At 47.7% G+C, this 16,215-nt stretch overlaps 1 protein-coding gene across 1 annotated transcript in view; it reads right to left on the bottom strand.

Moving 5' to 3' along the window:
• GARRE1 (granule associated Rac and RHOG effector 1) overlaps positions 1-16,215 on the bottom strand; it is a 52,587-nt gene that overhangs the window by 20,395 nt on the left and 15,977 nt on the right. The window contains exons 3-7 of the mRNA XM_063945975.1: positions 14,402-14,497; positions 13,903-14,064; positions 13,664-13,822; positions 11,802-11,899; positions 6,581-6,706 (exon numbers count right to left, since the gene is read on the bottom strand). Of these exons, the coding sequence (XP_063802045.1) occupies positions 6,581-6,706; positions 11,802-11,899; positions 13,664-13,822; positions 13,903-14,064; positions 14,402-14,497 (641 nt within the window). The remainder of the gene's footprint in view (positions 1-6,580; positions 6,707-11,801; positions 11,900-13,663; positions 13,823-13,902; positions 14,065-14,401; positions 14,498-16,215) is intronic.

Here is a 16,215-nt window from a genome sequence, read left to right as displayed (position 1 = left end):
TCTTACGAACTGAAGACGTTCGGGATACATAAACGCGTAATGCGCGAACCACATCCAGAGTTCCAGAATGTGCTGTCAACACAGGAACTACTATTGGTTGATTGATGTGAAAAGATGACACTACCTTTGGTAAGAAGGCGGGATTCGTCCGAAGTTCCGCTCTGTCATCATGAAACACCAAATACGGTGGCTTGCATGACAAGGCACCCAAATCCGAAACACGCCTTGCGGAAGCTAAGGCTAAGAGAAAAATTGTTTTCCAAGTGAGAAACTTTATATCCACTTGTTGTAAGGGTTCAAAATATGAAGACTGTAAGAACTCCAAAACCAGATTCAAGTCCCATGGCGCTGTAGGTGGTATGAATGGAGGCTGTACCCTGAGTACACCTTGGAGAAAAGTGCGTATAGACGGCAATAGAGCCAATCGTCTTTGAAAGTAAATTGACAAAGCAGATACCTGCACCTTTAGTGTAGATAAACGCAATCCTCCATCTAAGCCTGTTTGTAGAAACAACAAAAGGCGGCATAACTTGAAAGCTGATGTCGGAAATTTCCGAGCTTCACACCAACCTATATAGGCACGCCATATTCTGTAATAATGAGCTGCCGTAACCGGCTTTCTAGCTCGTAACATGGTTGGTATAACTGAATCTGGAATGCCCTCTCTTCTTAAGAGGGCGGTCTCAACAGCCACCCCGTCAAACGCAGCCGCGCTAAATCGGGGTAAAGAAACGGACCCTGTTGTAACAGGTCTGGACGTATCGGGAGCGGCCACGGATCGTCTGCGAGTAATCCTCGAAGATCCGAGAACCAAGCTCTCCGAGGCCAATGAGGCGCCACTAGTATGACTGTGAGCGACTCTCTTTTGATCCGTTTTAGCACCAGAGGGAGCAGCGGAAACGGTGGAAACAGATACACAAGACTGTACGGCCACGCGACAGTGAGAGCATCCACCGCGACTGCCTTTGGATCTCTTGTTCTGGACACATACTGGGGCGTTTGATGATTGTGTCGAGATGCCATCAGGTCCACCTGAGGATAACCCCATCGCTGAACCAACATGTGAAACACTTCTGGATTTAATGACCATTCGCCTGGGTGAAAATCCCGACGACTGAGATAATCCGCTTCCCAGTTGTCCACTCCCGGAATGAACACGGCCGACAATATCACCTGGTGGCATTCCGCCCAATTGAGGATTCGAGCTACTTCCCGCATTGCCATGCGGCTTCTCGTTCCTCCTTGTTTGTTGATGTATGCGACCGCCGTCGCATTGTCTGACTGCACTTGGACAGGCTGAGAGCGAATCATGTGCACTGCTTGTCGTAGCGCATTGTAAATTGCGCGGAGTTCTAGAACATTTATAGACAGCAATTTCTCGTGATCCGCCCAGAGACCCTGGAGCTGACAATTTTGAATTACCGCTCCCCAACCTCTGAGACTGGCGTCCGTAGTTAGAATTATCCAATTGCAAACTCCGAACCGTCTTCCTGCGGTTAAATTGTGTTCCTTGAGCCACCATAGCAGAGAAACTCTTGCTATTGGTGACAACCTCACTCTGTGGTGAATCTGCAGATGCGAGCCCGACCACTGGGCAAGCACGTTCAGCTGAAATGGACGAGAGTGAAATCTTCTGAACTGAAGCGCCTCGAAAGCTGCCACCATTGTGCCTAACAGGCGAATGCACAAGTGTACCGACACTGTGCGTGGTTTGAGTACTAATTGTACTAGATGGCGTAGCATTTGTACTTTTTGTTGTGGTAGGTAAATCCTTTGATTGACCGTATCGAGAATCATACCTAGGAACTGAAGGCGTTGAGACGGAATCAGATGTGATTTCTTGAAATTTACAATCCAACCGTGGTGAACCAGTACATTGTAAGTTAGCAGCGCATGTTGGGTAAGTATCTGTGGAGACGGAGCTTTGATGAGCAGATCGTCTAAATACGGAACTATTGTCACTCCCAGGGATCTGAGGTGAGCTATCATCACAGACATTACTTTGGTGAATACCCGAGGCGCTGATGACAGGCCAAACGGCAGAGCCTGAAACTGGTAATGGTTCTGGCGTATTGCAAATCGTAAGAATTTCTGATGAGGCTGCCAAATTGGAATGTGTAAGTACGCATCCTTGAGGTCTAGCGCAATCATAAATTCCTTGGTCTCTAACCCCGCAATCACCGACCGTAGAGACTCCATTTTGAATCTGTAGTAAGTTACGTACTGATTGAGGCCCTTTAAGTTCAATATTGGTCTGACTGAGCCATCCGGCTTCGGGACCACAAATAGACTTGAATAATAACCCTGACCCTGTTGGTGTACAGGGACCGGAATCAACACTGCCGAATCCAGTAAGGACTGAATGGCAATTTGCAAAACTGTCCTCTTGTCGTCCGACAGAGGCAAGCCTGTCTTGAAAAACCGCAGAGGCGGCAGACAGTCGAACTCTATTTTGTAACCTTTTAACACTAAATTGCGAATCCAGCCCTCCGCGGATGTGTGGAACCACGCCCCATGGAACGTCTGAAGGCGTGCTCCCACAGTTGGAGAACCGAGATGGGCTGGTAGGCCGTCATGCCACTGGCTTGTCGGTAACCTTAGCGTCTTGGCGAGTTGTGTTGGTTTGATGGAAACCACGTCCTCGACCACGTCTAGCAGGCGTGGCTGATCCTCTGCCACGTCCTCGAAAGGGCTGAGATCTAAAGGATTTGAACGAAGGTCCAGCGTACCTTCTTCTTGGCGCAGGTGGAGGCACTGGTAAGAACACAGTCCTTAATCCATGCGTCCAATTCTGGACCAAACAACTTCTTGCCATCGTAAGGCAACGCCTCTATACTTCGTTTGACCTCTGCCTCCGCTTGATAAGTACGCAGGTAGAGTGCTCTTCGTGCCGTAACTAGCGAAGATGAAATACGAGAAGTGAGCTGACAGACGTCAGTAGACGCTGTACAGAGATACTCTACAGCCTCAATCATTTGATTTACCTGAATTATCAGGTTTTCGTCATGTAAAGCAGATTTGAGTTCTGTAAGCCATATTATGAGCGCCTTAGTGACCCAAATGCCAACCAATCCAGGTCTTAGCATCACACCTGCTGCTACATACATGGATTTTAGCATAGTTTCTATCTTACGATCTGAAGGATCTTTAAGCGTAGTAGCTGATGGCACTGGTATGGTTAATTTCTTGGTAAGCTTTGACACTGAAGAATCAACTATTGGTGGATTCTCCCATGTACACGTTACCGAGTCTGGAAACGGATAACTAGACTTAAATCTGCGAGGTATAGAAAACCGTTTATCTGGATTCTGTCTTGTTTCTACTAACATCTGATTTAGAGAATCCGACACAGGAAAACTTACTGGCGTCTTCCGTCGTTTAGTAAATACGACCTGATCATTGGTGAGAGGCTGCTCAGCTTCAGGAAACCTTAGCGACTGCCGTACCGCTCTGATGAGATCATCAATGCCGGAACTGTTAACATCCTCGCCATCTGACTCCACTTCGCCCTCCTCCCCCTCATCGTGTTCCGTGAGGTCTGGGATGGAATCGTCAGAATGCAACATAGCAGACACTGGAAAATCATAAGACATATGAAAATTATCCCGTTTGCCCAAAATGGATTTGGACCGTACGCAAGGCTGAGACGCCTCCGGTAGTTCTGGCGGTCTCACCCTAGACTCAGATCTTAACGTTTCTCGCTCCAGACGAGCAGCGGTCATTTCTGTCTGAAATTTCTCCAGTACATTTACTAACATACCCCACGGAGGGTCCGGTGAGGAAATTGGTTGCAAAACCGGAGCAGAAATGGTATTCTGAACGGAATCCACAAAACATACGTTACATGTGGTAGATGCATCCGGTAACACACTGCCACATACTTTGCAAATATGCTTTTTAGTTTTTGCTGGTGCCTTACTCATGGCGACAGCCAATACAATACACAAAAAACAGACACCTGCACGACTCAGTAAAATAGCAATAAGGTGGCTCTGTATATATATCTGGCCCAGTGCAATACACGTGGCCAGTACTAAGAAATTTGATCCCAAATTCCCACTAACACCCCTGCGCCTTCCGGTGGTGTAGAGATGTAAGGCAGGAACGTTCTGGAATCACAGCAGGAAAACACAGGAAGCATGTTAAAAATGTCTGCCCTGCTAACTTATACATATAATCACCGTGCTGGTACAACTTTCACTGATTATACTGTAACAATCTCCTCTGCTGCTGCAGTATTTCTCTGCGACATTATTATTGTCCCCCCTGTAATGGCTGCCTGCTCTTTTAGCTTATTACAGCGGCAGCGCAGCGTGTGGGCCCCCAGCGGGTATCGTAGAGCGCTATGTGCCTCGTGTGTCCCAGCGGTGGCCTCGTGTATAATAGCGGCGTCAGCTAATCAAGGTAGCGCTGCGGCGGGCGGCGGCCTGTAAGAATCGATCAGCGGTGCCTGCACGGAGGTCTGTGGCCGAACGTGCGGGCGCCTGAGCGGGGAGAGCCGCGGTGCCCGCACGGAGGTCTGTGGCCGACCGTGCGGGCGCCTGAACGGGGAGAGCCGCGGTGCCCGCACGGAGGTCTGTGGCCGACCGTGCGGGCGCCTGAGCGGGGAGAACCGCGGTCGAACGTGCGGGCGCCTGAGCGGGGAGAGCCGCGGTACCTGCCGGAGGCTGAGAGGGTAGAGCCGCGTAACAATCCCTCTGCCGTCACCAAGCACTATGTCCCCACACGTCGGGGCGGCAGCGGGAGCTGACCGTCCCGTTTCACATACCTTACTCCCGCAGACGTGCGGAGGCTCCGACGGGGCTTTTCAGTAAGCGCCGGCTAGCCAGTGCAGGAGGATGTGAGGGCTGTGAGGGAGCTCTTTCAGAGAGGCCCGACACGCCCGTGCTGCTATCAGCAGCTGCACGATCCCTGACCCTGCCTTTTGGAAGGGGGAAAGGGATGTGTACAAATAGTAGAAAAAATAAAAATAAAAATAAAAGTTTCTTCAACAAAACCGTGACTTCAGGTATTAAGCTGCTACCACGTTCAGCACAGAAAAAACACTGAGTAAGTGCTCAGGGATATGGAGGGGTGGAGTGTTACTAATTTGAATATTCAGTGCTGTTTCCTGCGGAAGCCCGTCCATATCCCCAAGAGTACTCCAGTGACCCCTAGTGGATGATAAAGAAACACAGCTGTATGAGGAGGATAATGTCATACATACAGATGTGATCACTGAGCGCTTCCTCCTACAGTCACTGGGGGGAGAGGCTATACACAGCTGTATGAGGAGGATAATGTCATACATACAGATGTGATCACTGAGCGCTTCCTCCTACAGTCACTGGGGGGAGAGGCTATACACAGCTGTATGAGGAGGATAATGTCATACATACAGATGTGATCACTGAGCGCTTCCTCCTACAGTCACTGGGGGGAGAGGCTATACACAGCTGTATGAGGAGGATAATGTCATACATACAGATGTGATCACTGAGCGCTTCCTCCTACAGTCACTGGGGGGAGAGGCTATACACAGCTGTATGAGGAGGATAATGTCATACATACAGATGTGATCACTGAGCGCTTCCTCCTACAGTCACTGGGGGGAGAGGCTATACACAGCTGTATGAGGATAATGTCATACATACAGATGTGATCACTGAGCGCTTCCTCCTACAGTCACTGGGGGGAGAGGCTATACACAGCTGTATGAGGAGGATAATGTCATACATACAGATGTGATCACTGAGCGCTTCCTCCTACAGTCACTGGGGGGAGAGGCTTTACACAGCTGTATGAGGAGGATAATGTCATACATACAGATGTGATCACTGAGCGCTTCCTCCTACAGTCACTGGGGGGAGAGGCTATACACAGCTGTATGAGGAGGATAATGTCATACATACAGATGTGATCACTGAGCGCTTCCTCCTACAGTCACTGGGGGGGGAGGCTATACACAGCTGTATGAGGAGGATAATGTCATACATACAGATGTGATCACTGAGCGCTTCCTCCTACAGTCACTGGGGGGAGAGGCTATACACAGCTGTATGAGGAGGATAATGTCATACATACAGATGTGATCACTGAGCGCTTCCTCCTACAGTCACTGGGGGGAGAGGCTATACACAGCTGTATGAGGAGGATAATGTCATACATACAGATGTGATCACTGAGCGCTTCCTCCTACAGTCACTGGGTGAGAGGCTATACACAGCTGTATGAGGAGGATAATGTCATACATACAGATGTGATCACTGAGCGCTTCCTCCTACAGTCACTGGGGGGAGAGGCTATACACAGCTGTATGAGGAGGATAATGTCATACATACAGATGTGATCACTGAGCGCTTCCTCCTACAGTCACTGGGGGGAGAGGCTATACACAGCTGTATGAGGATAATGTCAGGGGCATTATGTAATTCAGGAAAGTTTTGCCCCTTACTTGGGCAATCCTAAATAAGTTAGATACATCCCCTACCAGCAGATATAGAAGTTCTGCCATATCTCTTGTATTTGTAGTTGGGAAACACATTTAGAGTAAGATATGGTGCAGGGCGTGCGATTTATGGGAAAGATACTGTACACGTACCGGCCCTCCTTCCAGCGTGTGACGTCAAACACTGCAGTATACAGCACATCCACCAGCCCTAATGTCTTCTCTGGATCCAGGCTCCTCTGTAACAGAGACATGGTGGCCGGGTCTTCCTTCAGACACCTGATACACAAAGTAGAATGAATCACAAAACTGTTGTCATGTAACAAACGGACCAAATTCCTGACTGCTAAATAAGAAGACAGGGTCCAACCAAGAATATAGCTAGGTGGCAGTCCCACAACTGTGCTGGAGGGAAAACCAATATGTATTCCTTCCAGTCACTCACACGTTCATGTGAAGGCAGAAGTAAGAGGACAGCATACAGGACAGGGGCATTCGAAAGCCTCTCTGCTCACTACGCCATATGTCCTGTAACTGTGGTTGCCATGGTAGCCATAGGACAGTGTAAACTCTGCTGAATACTATATCAACGCAAAGGCAAATAGTAACTACCAAGATTTTTCTCACATCTGTCTCCCTCATTACCTCCCTGCCTCTCCTCTCTATCCCACTACACCCCCTTCTTTCATTTCTGTCCTCTCATCCCGGTCTCCTTACCTCTCATCTCTAATCCCCTACATATTCCCTTCTCTAATTTCTGTCCTATCATCCCAGTCTCCTTACCTCTCATCCCAGTCTCCTTACCTCTCATCTCTAATCCCCTACATCCCCTTCTCTCGTCCCAGTCTCCTTACCTCTCATCTCTAATCCCCTTCTCTCATTTCTGTCCTCTCATCCCAGTCTCTTTACAGCTCATCTTTAATCCCCTACATCCCCTTCTCTCATTTGTCCTCTATCCCAGTCTCCTTACCTCTCATCTCTAATCCCCTACATTCCCTTCTCTCATTCCTGTCCTCTCATCTCTAATCCCCTACATTCCCTTCTCTCATTCCTGTCCTCTCATCTCTAATTCCCTACATTCCCTTCTCTCATTTCTGTCCTCTCATCCCAGTCTCCTTACCTCTCATCTCTAATCCCCTACATTCCCTTCTCTCATTCCTGTCCTCTCATCTCTAATCCCCTACATTCCCTTCTCTCATTCCTGTCCTCTCATCTCTAATCCCCTACATTCCCTTCTCTCATTTCTGTCCTCTCATCCCAGTCTCCTTACCTCTCATCTCTAATCCCCTACCTCACCTTCTCTCATTTCTGTCCTCTCATCTCTAATCCCCTACATTCCCTTCTCTCATTTCTGTCCTCTCATCCCAGTCTCCTTACCTCTCATCTCTAATCCACTACATTACCTTCTCTCATTTCTGTCCTCTCATCCCAGTCTCCTTACCTCTCATCTCTAATCCCCTACATCCCCTTCTCCCATTTCTGTCCTCTCATCTCTAATCCCCTACATTCCCTTCTCTCATTTCTGTCCTCTCATCCCAGTCTCCTTACCTCTCATCTCTAATCCACTACATCCCCTTCTCTCATTTCTGTCCTCTCATCCCAGTCTCCTTACCTCTCATCTCTAATCCCCTACATCCCCTTCTCTCATTTCTGTCCTCTAATCCCAGTCTCCTTACCTCTTATCTCTAATCCATTACATCCCCTTCTCTCATTTCTGTCCTCTCATCTCTAATCCCCTACATTCCCTTCTCTCATTTCTGTCCTCTCATCCCAGTCTCCTTACCTCTCATATCTAATCCACTACATCCCCTTCTCTCATTTCTGTCCTCTCATCCCAGTCTCCTTACCTCTCATCTCTAATCCCCTACATCCCCTTCTCTCATTTCTGTCCTCTCATCCCAGTCTCCTTACCTCTCATCTCTAATCCACTACATCCCCTTCTCTCATTTCTGTCCTCTCATCCCAGTCTCCTTACCTCTCATCTCTAATCCCCTACATCCCCTTCTCTCATTTCTGTCCTCTCATCCCAGTCTCCTTACCTCTCATCTCTAATCCACTACATCCCCTTCTCTCATTTCTGTCCTCTCATCCCAGTCTCCTTACCTCTCATCTCTAATCCCCTACATCCCCTTCTCTCATTTCTGTCCTCTCATCTCTAATCCCCTACATCCCCTTCTCTCATTTCTGTCCTCTCATCTCTAATCCCCTACATTCCCTTCTCTCATTTCTGTCCTCTCATCCCAGTCTCCTTACCTCTCATCTCTAATCCACTACATCCCCTTCTCTCATTTCTGTCCTCTCATCCCAGTCTCCTTACCTCTCATCTCTAATCCCCTACATCCCCTTCTCTCATTTCTGTCCTCTCATCCCAGTCTCCTTACCTCTCATCTCTAATCCACTACATCCCCTTCTCTCATTTCTGTCCTCTCATCCCAGTCTCCTTACCTCTCATCTCTAATCCCCTACATCCCCTTCTCTCATTTCTGTCCTCTCATCCCAGTCTCCTTACCTCTCATCTCTAATCCACTACATCCCCTTCTCTCATTTCTGTCCTCTCATCCCAGTCTCCTTACCTCTCATCTCTAATCCCCTACATCCCCTTCTCTCATTTCTGTCCTCTCATCTCTAATCCCCTACATTCCCTTCTCTCATTTCTGTCCTCTCATCCCAGTCTCCTTACCTCTCATCTCTAATCCCCTACATTCCCTTCTCTCATTTCTGTCCTCTCATCCCAGTCTCCTTACCTCTCATCTCTAATCCCCTACATCCCCTTCTCTCATTTCTGTCCTCTCATCCCAGTCTCTTTACCGCTCATCTCTAATCCCCTACATCCCCTTCTCTCGTCCCAGTCTCCTTACCTATCTCATCTCTAATCCCCTTCTCTCATTTCTGTCCTCTCATCCCAGTCTCTTTACCTCTCATCTCTAATCCACTACATCCCCTTCTCTCATTTCTGTCCTCTCATCCCAGTCTCTTTACCTCTCATCTCTAATCCCCTACATCCCCTTCTCTCATTTCTGTCCTCTCATCTCTAATCCCCTACATCCCCTTCTCTCATTCCTGTCCTCTCATCTCTAATCCCCTACATTCCCTTCTCTCATTCCTGTCCTTTCATCTCTAATCCCCTACATCCCCTTCTCTCATTCCTGTCCTCTCATCTCTAATCCCCTACATTCCCTTCTCTCATTTCTGTCCTCTCATCCCAGTCTCTTTACCTCTCATCTCTAATCCACTACATCCCCTTCTCTCATTTCTGTCCTCTCATCCCAGTCTCCTTACCTCTCATCTCTAATCCCCTACATCCCCTTCTCTCATTTCTGTCCTCTCATCTCTAATCCCCTACATCCCCTTCTCTCATTTCTGTCCTCTCATCTCTAATCCCCTACATTCCCTTCTCTCATTTCTGTCCTCTCATCCCAGTCTCGTTACCTCTCATCTCTAATCCCCTACATTCCCTTCTCTCATTTCTGTCCTCTCATCCCAGTCTCCTTACCTCTCATCTCTAATCCTCTACATCCCCTTCTCTCATTTCTGTCCTCTCATCCCAGTCTCTTTACCGCTCATCTCTAATCCCCTACATCCCCTTCTCTCGTCCCAGTCTCCTTACCTCTCATCTCTAATCCCCTTCTCTCATTTCTGTCCTCTCATCCCAGTCTCTTTACAGCTCATCTTTAATCCCCTACATCCCCTTCTCTCATTTGTCCTCTATCCCAGTCTCCTTACCTCTCATCTCTAATCCCCTACATCCCCTTCTCTCATTTCTGTCCTCTCATCTCTAATCCCCTACATCCCCTTCTCTCATTCCTGTCCTCTCATCTCTAATCCCCTACATCCCCTTCTCTCATTCCTGTCCTCTCATCTCTAATCCCCTACATTCCCTTCTCTCATTTCTGTCCTCTCATCTCTAATCCCCTACATTCCCTTCTCTCATTTCTATCCTCTCATCTCTAATCCCCTACATCCCCTTCTCTCATTTCTGTCCTCTCATCCCAGTCTCTTTACCGCTCATCTCTAATCCCCTACATCCCCTTCTCTCGTCCCAGTCTCCTTACCTCTCATCTCTAATCCCCTTCTCTCATTTCTGTCCTCTCATCCCAGTCTCTTTACAGCTCATCTTTAATCCCCTACATCCCCTTCTCTCATTTCTGTCCTCTCATCTCTCATCCCCTACATTCCCTTCTCTCATTTCTGTCCTCTCATCTCTAATCCCCTACATTCCCTTCTCTCATTTCTGTCCTCTCATCCCAGTCTCCTTACCTCTCATCTCTAATCCCCTACATCCCTTTCTCTAATTTCTGTCCTCTCATCTCTAATCCCCTACCTCACCTTCTCTCATTTCTGTCCTCTCATCTCTAATCCCCTACATCCCCTTCTCTCATTTCTGTCCTCTCATCTCTAATCCCCTACATTCCCTTCTCTCATTTCTGTCCTCTCATCTCTAATCCCCTACATCCCCTTCTCTCATTTCTGTCCTCTCATCTCTAATCCCCTACATCCCCTTCTCTCATTTCTGTCCTCATCTCTCATCCCCTACATTCCCTTCTCTCATTTCTGTCCTCTCATCTCTAATCCCCTACATTCCCTTCTCTCATTTCTGTCCTCTCATCCCAGTCTCCTTACCTCTCATCTCTAATCCCCTACATCCCCTTCTCTCATTTCTGTCCTCTCACCCAACAGCTTCCATATCTGTGCCCCCCCCCCCCATCTGTCTCATTTACCTACTCATCTTCCTCTCTCTCTAATCACCGTCAGTCTCTCTTATATCTGCATGGCCCTCATAAGCAACATCACACGTCAAACCTGCATGCAACGCTCGGGAGCAATATCGTATGTACGCATTACATGGTATCGAATGCGATCATACAATATCAGCGATATCGCATAATGTGTCTTGAGCACAGAGGTCGGGAAACGCTGCTCTAGAAGATTATCTACTAGAATTGTTTGCTTCTTTAAAAGAAACACAAATTAATATGGCTTTTTGTTAAGTCAGGAACTTTTATACAAGAGTCTCCACAAAGCACAGTGGCCGGATCATCCTATTTGACTACTAGAATCCTGCTCAATCTGTCTCTATTCTTGCTACAGAGACTACTCTACCCAGCAGGAAGAGCGCAGGTGGATAAAAACCAGCGAATTACTGGTAACACATTTCTAGAAGAGACCTTAACAATGATCTATTTAATATAATGGTCCAACCAACGGCTCTTTAAAGGCCCCATCTGCCACCATGAGACACTGACCATTATGAATTCACTGTACAGCAGCTCCATCTGAACAAATACATCTACAGCCTGAGAAGCAGCCTGGAAATGAAGCTGATCACGGAGGCAGAATTGCTCCCTGCAATAAGTGACGTGGGCCGATTATTTACCATGTAGACGGGACTTGCACAATGACCCGCGATCCTTCCACACTGATCTGCGGCGCATAGGCTTCCTTGTTCTCAATCTGTGCTGTGTCAACGACCACCTGGAGGGTTCAGAAATGGAAGATAAACAGCTTTAAACCAATGAACTTTCAGCCAGCTCTCTCCCGCGTGCACGAGACTTACATAGAGCTTTGCGCTGCAGATTTATTCAGAGTTTTGCTATAGTTAACTAAAACTATGATCAGACTGAAAAGAACAGATGAACGTTGATCAAGGTCTGCTCATCTTTCTAGAATGTTCAGCCCACAGGACAGCCCTGGAAATATCATAAGCTTGAGATGTGTTCCTTAGAACTCTGGATAGTGCCAACGTAGGACATTGGGCCGGAGACTAGATATCATAAAATAACTAAAACGGGCGAGGGATCTGTGCTACAGGGTTGAAAGTCACAAAGCTCGGTGACAGCGGCAGCCAAAATCGTGTTTCTCACACCCAGACAGGGAGGAGGGGGGCTTCCTGGAATTCTGGGTGACAGGTGTTTCCTCCATTCTTATCACAGGAGCATGATACCAGTACACACAGTCCCATGACATCATAACCTGGCAACAGCTACGGTATATCTTGTATACACGGTAAGTGGATAAAAGACTGTGGATCCATCCCTGCTCTAGGATTACACAAGGTCCAGGCTTCAGCACTGAACAGAGATGTGTGGGCTGCAGGCTTGTCTCCTTTCATCAGTCAGCAAGTAAGAACTCGCCGCGTCGGGTGTGCCTGGGAACACTGCTGTCTTATATGGGCAGAGAGACAGGGACGATGCGGAGACTAACACTCGGAGGTAGGGAGATATCTGTTTGATGTTTAGGCATCGTGAGGTTTCCTGTTTATTCCGATTCCCCAGAACCCCACTGATCTAACGTCTGCACGCTGTGACCAAGAACAACCCAGATGATAAGACACAACTATGCAAATCTCCACGTGAACCAACAAACCTCTATTACACTATACATGACTGTGCAATGGAGGTCTTTTCTCTTACTCCTTAGTGCCATGTCCTTCCAAGTGCTCGGGAAAACCACTGATAGCCAATAAGATGCACAAGAAACCCACCATCAATTTTCGCCACATCTTCAATAGAGGAGCATAAACTAGCCCTGAATGGCCTTAAACATCCCCCATAAGATCTAAGCCAGACGGACCGACCATATTCATACCAATGCTTTGATGAACCCATCCACATTTAGCACTGTTCCGATATAACCCGTGTGTGCCATGTACGTGCATGTCCCCCCACCAAAAAACGAAAAGAAACCCAAGTGTGGTCGTAATTGCCCGGTCTGAGCTTGAGAGAAGCATAGCAGAGAAAGATATGGTCTTCTGACGCACACAACGTCTAATAAAGCTTCAGCCACAAGTTCAGAATTATCAAGACTCATATAGGGCTCTATTCATGAAGCAGTGAAGTGTGAAGAAGTGAGCCAGTGGAGAAGTTGCCCATGGCGACCAATCAGCACTGAAGTAACAGTTATAATTTGCTTACTATACAATTGTACGGAGCAGCTGATTGGCTGCCTTGGGCAACTTCTCCACTGACTCACTTCACTCTTTTCACTGCTTCATGAATAGACCCCTAAATCTGATCCTGCGTTTTCATAGCCATAGTCAGTTGTGAGAAATTCCCAAAGTGCGACCTTCAGCCAGAAAAGCATCTGGAACCCAATAATCATTAATACGCCATGAAACCAACCATTTCTACTCAGCCAACAGAATAGTAGCAGCGACTGATAAATGATATACAATATATATATATATATATATATATATATATATATATAGTAACGATTGGGTTATACTCAGCAACTTACCAGACCAGCCTGGCCGAAAAGCAACTGCACTGCAGTTTTACAAGCCCCCCGCCACGTGGAAGGACACACTTGATTGAGAACTTCAGTCACCACCGTTTCATCCCGGTCAGTCATCCCGTTGTGCCCGTCGGCTTCCTTGACCAGCTGCAGCATTGTATGCTACAGAAAGGACAATGTTTTAATACCATGTTTAAAGTAAGCCGGGTTTTACCGTAGCACACGCTTTGTGGTGAATCTACCGTTTTCAGCTTCAAGTTGTCTGTTGCGGACTCGTTAAACGACGTTCCTTTCAGGAAGTGAGAGCCGATCTGCACGGGCACGGTTGGGAGCTCGCACTGTATCGGCTGAGGTGGAGTCTGCCGTCTCCCCGCCTGCTGTGCCTCTGCATCACTACAGCAGCCCTGATGGAACAAAAAAAAAAAAAACAGTGTTAAAGCAAAATCACACGAAGCCAGCACAATCGCCTGCACTGCATATGTTCATCTCTGTAAACGAAAGAGGATTATGCAGACACCGGCGCCATAAGTCTCACCTGCAGCCTGGGCGGATAAGAAGGACAAGTACCTGACTTAATGTGCTGTGGGATTTATGATTTTCTAGGATGCATCTCTTATGATTTTGGAACTTTTATGAAGTTTTATTTGTGTATTTGAGTTTTGTGGCCCTTTCCATTACCCGATAGACTGCTTCTGACTGAAGTTTTGACCTTTTTGAAAAATACATAATTGGCATGCTTACCTTCAGACATTCTTCAATAGCCTTGGGATTGAGGTGGAAGCCGGCTTTCATTGCATATTCACAGTGACCTAAACTCTCCAGCGCTATCTTATACGCCTACAACAGAAAGACGACGATAAGAATCTACAGGAGATCAACAAAGAAAGGTTTATGATCAAATACAAAGCAGTCTGGGTTCAGGTTTTATTATGGCCACGTGCCAGGGCGGCCCGTTAGTGACAATGGGGCAGATGTATTAACCTAGAGAAGGCATAAGGAAGTGATAAACCAGTGATATGTGCAAGGTGATAAAGGCACCAGCCAATCAGATCCTAACTGTTAATTTACATATTGGAGCCGATTGGCTGGTTCCTTTATCACCTTGCACATATCACTGCTTTATCACTTCCTTATGCCTTCTCCAGGTTAATACATCTGCCCCATAGTAAGATAACCGGCAATCACTTACCTTTTGGACCTATGGGTGTGCCTGTCACTGAATGGATGACGTTATTGGGTTCCTACGGTCTTGGCTAGCTCAACAATTTATACGAGGGGTGTGCAATAAGTTTCTGGATGTGCAGTGTATAGGTAGAGACGATACAATCTGACTGTCTGGTTGTGAGCTGTAATCTTTGTCTAAAGTTCTTGTGAAATGTCAGGACACAGAGCCTTATATGAGCAACACTACCCAGCGAAGTCGTCAGCATATTCCCTTCCTTCACAAACTCATTGTGGAGCTCAGAGGCCACATGAGAGCCATAATCTTCTATGTCTACAAGAGTGTTCTGCGACAGCAAGAGGGTTTTGTCCGACTGTGAGCTGCTTTTGGGGAGGAAGCACCGCCCCGAGCCACTGTGTTTGATTGGTTTGCAGAATTTCGGTGCGGGAGACGGTCCCTGGAAGACTAGGAGCGCTGCGGCCAAACTGGATCTGCCATCACCCAGGACAAATTTGCTGCGGTGCGGGCCGTGGTTGAGTTGGACACCAGGGTTACCCGTGGCCTAGACACCACATCAGGAACCATCCACTTGATATTCCACGAGAATCTTGACCTGAGCAAGGGTTCTGCACGTTGGACTTGAGAGCAGGAGGTGGCTCGGGTGACTTGGTGCCGCAAGAAGCTGGTCAGGTTTGAAGGTGGTCGCTCAAACTCTGTCTGGAAGATCATCAATGGTGATGAATCCTGGATCTAAATTTGACCCCAAGACCAAATAACGGTGGACCCCAGTTGGAGGTGCACCACCAAAGAAGTTCTGACATGAGCGCGGCATGGCCAAGCAGATGGTGGCTGTTATTGTGGCCAAGACTGGTCATGTAGCTAATGTACCACTCGTGCAGCAGCACACCGTCACTGGGGACTTGTACACCAACCAAGGCCTGAAGCAAGTGCTGGAAGCCATTTCCAGGCACCGTCCAAGAACTTGCAGTCGTGATGCCTTTCTCCATCATGACAATGCATCTGCCTACAAGTCCAGGAAAGTGGTGGATTTTCTGGCCCATGCACGCATCCAGGAGCTTAGTCATCCACTGTACAGTCCACACATGGCCCCCTGCGACTTCATGTTCCCACAAATCAAGTGCAAGACACGTGTGATATATTTTGAGTCACCGGAAGTTGCTATGGAGACCTTCATCCAGCATGTAGAAGACATACCCGCTTCGAAGTGGTCCAGCTGCTTCACCAAGTGGTCTGAGCACATGCAGCTTTGCATAAACTCTTCTGGCGAGTACTTAAAAATAAGAATTTACTTACCGATAATGCTATTTCTCGGAGTCCGTAGTGGATGCTGGGGTTCCTGAAAGGACCATGGGGAATAGCGGCTCCGCAGGAG

This window comes from Pseudophryne corroboree, chromosome 11, assembly GCF_028390025.1.
Source record: "Pseudophryne corroboree isolate aPseCor3 chromosome 11, aPseCor3.hap2, whole genome shotgun sequence".
NCBI lineage: Eukaryota > Metazoa > Chordata > Amphibia > Anura > Myobatrachidae > Pseudophryne > Pseudophryne corroboree.
The sequence above is the reverse complement of the archived record's forward strand: the minus strand, read 5'-3'. Positions and strand labels throughout refer to the sequence as shown.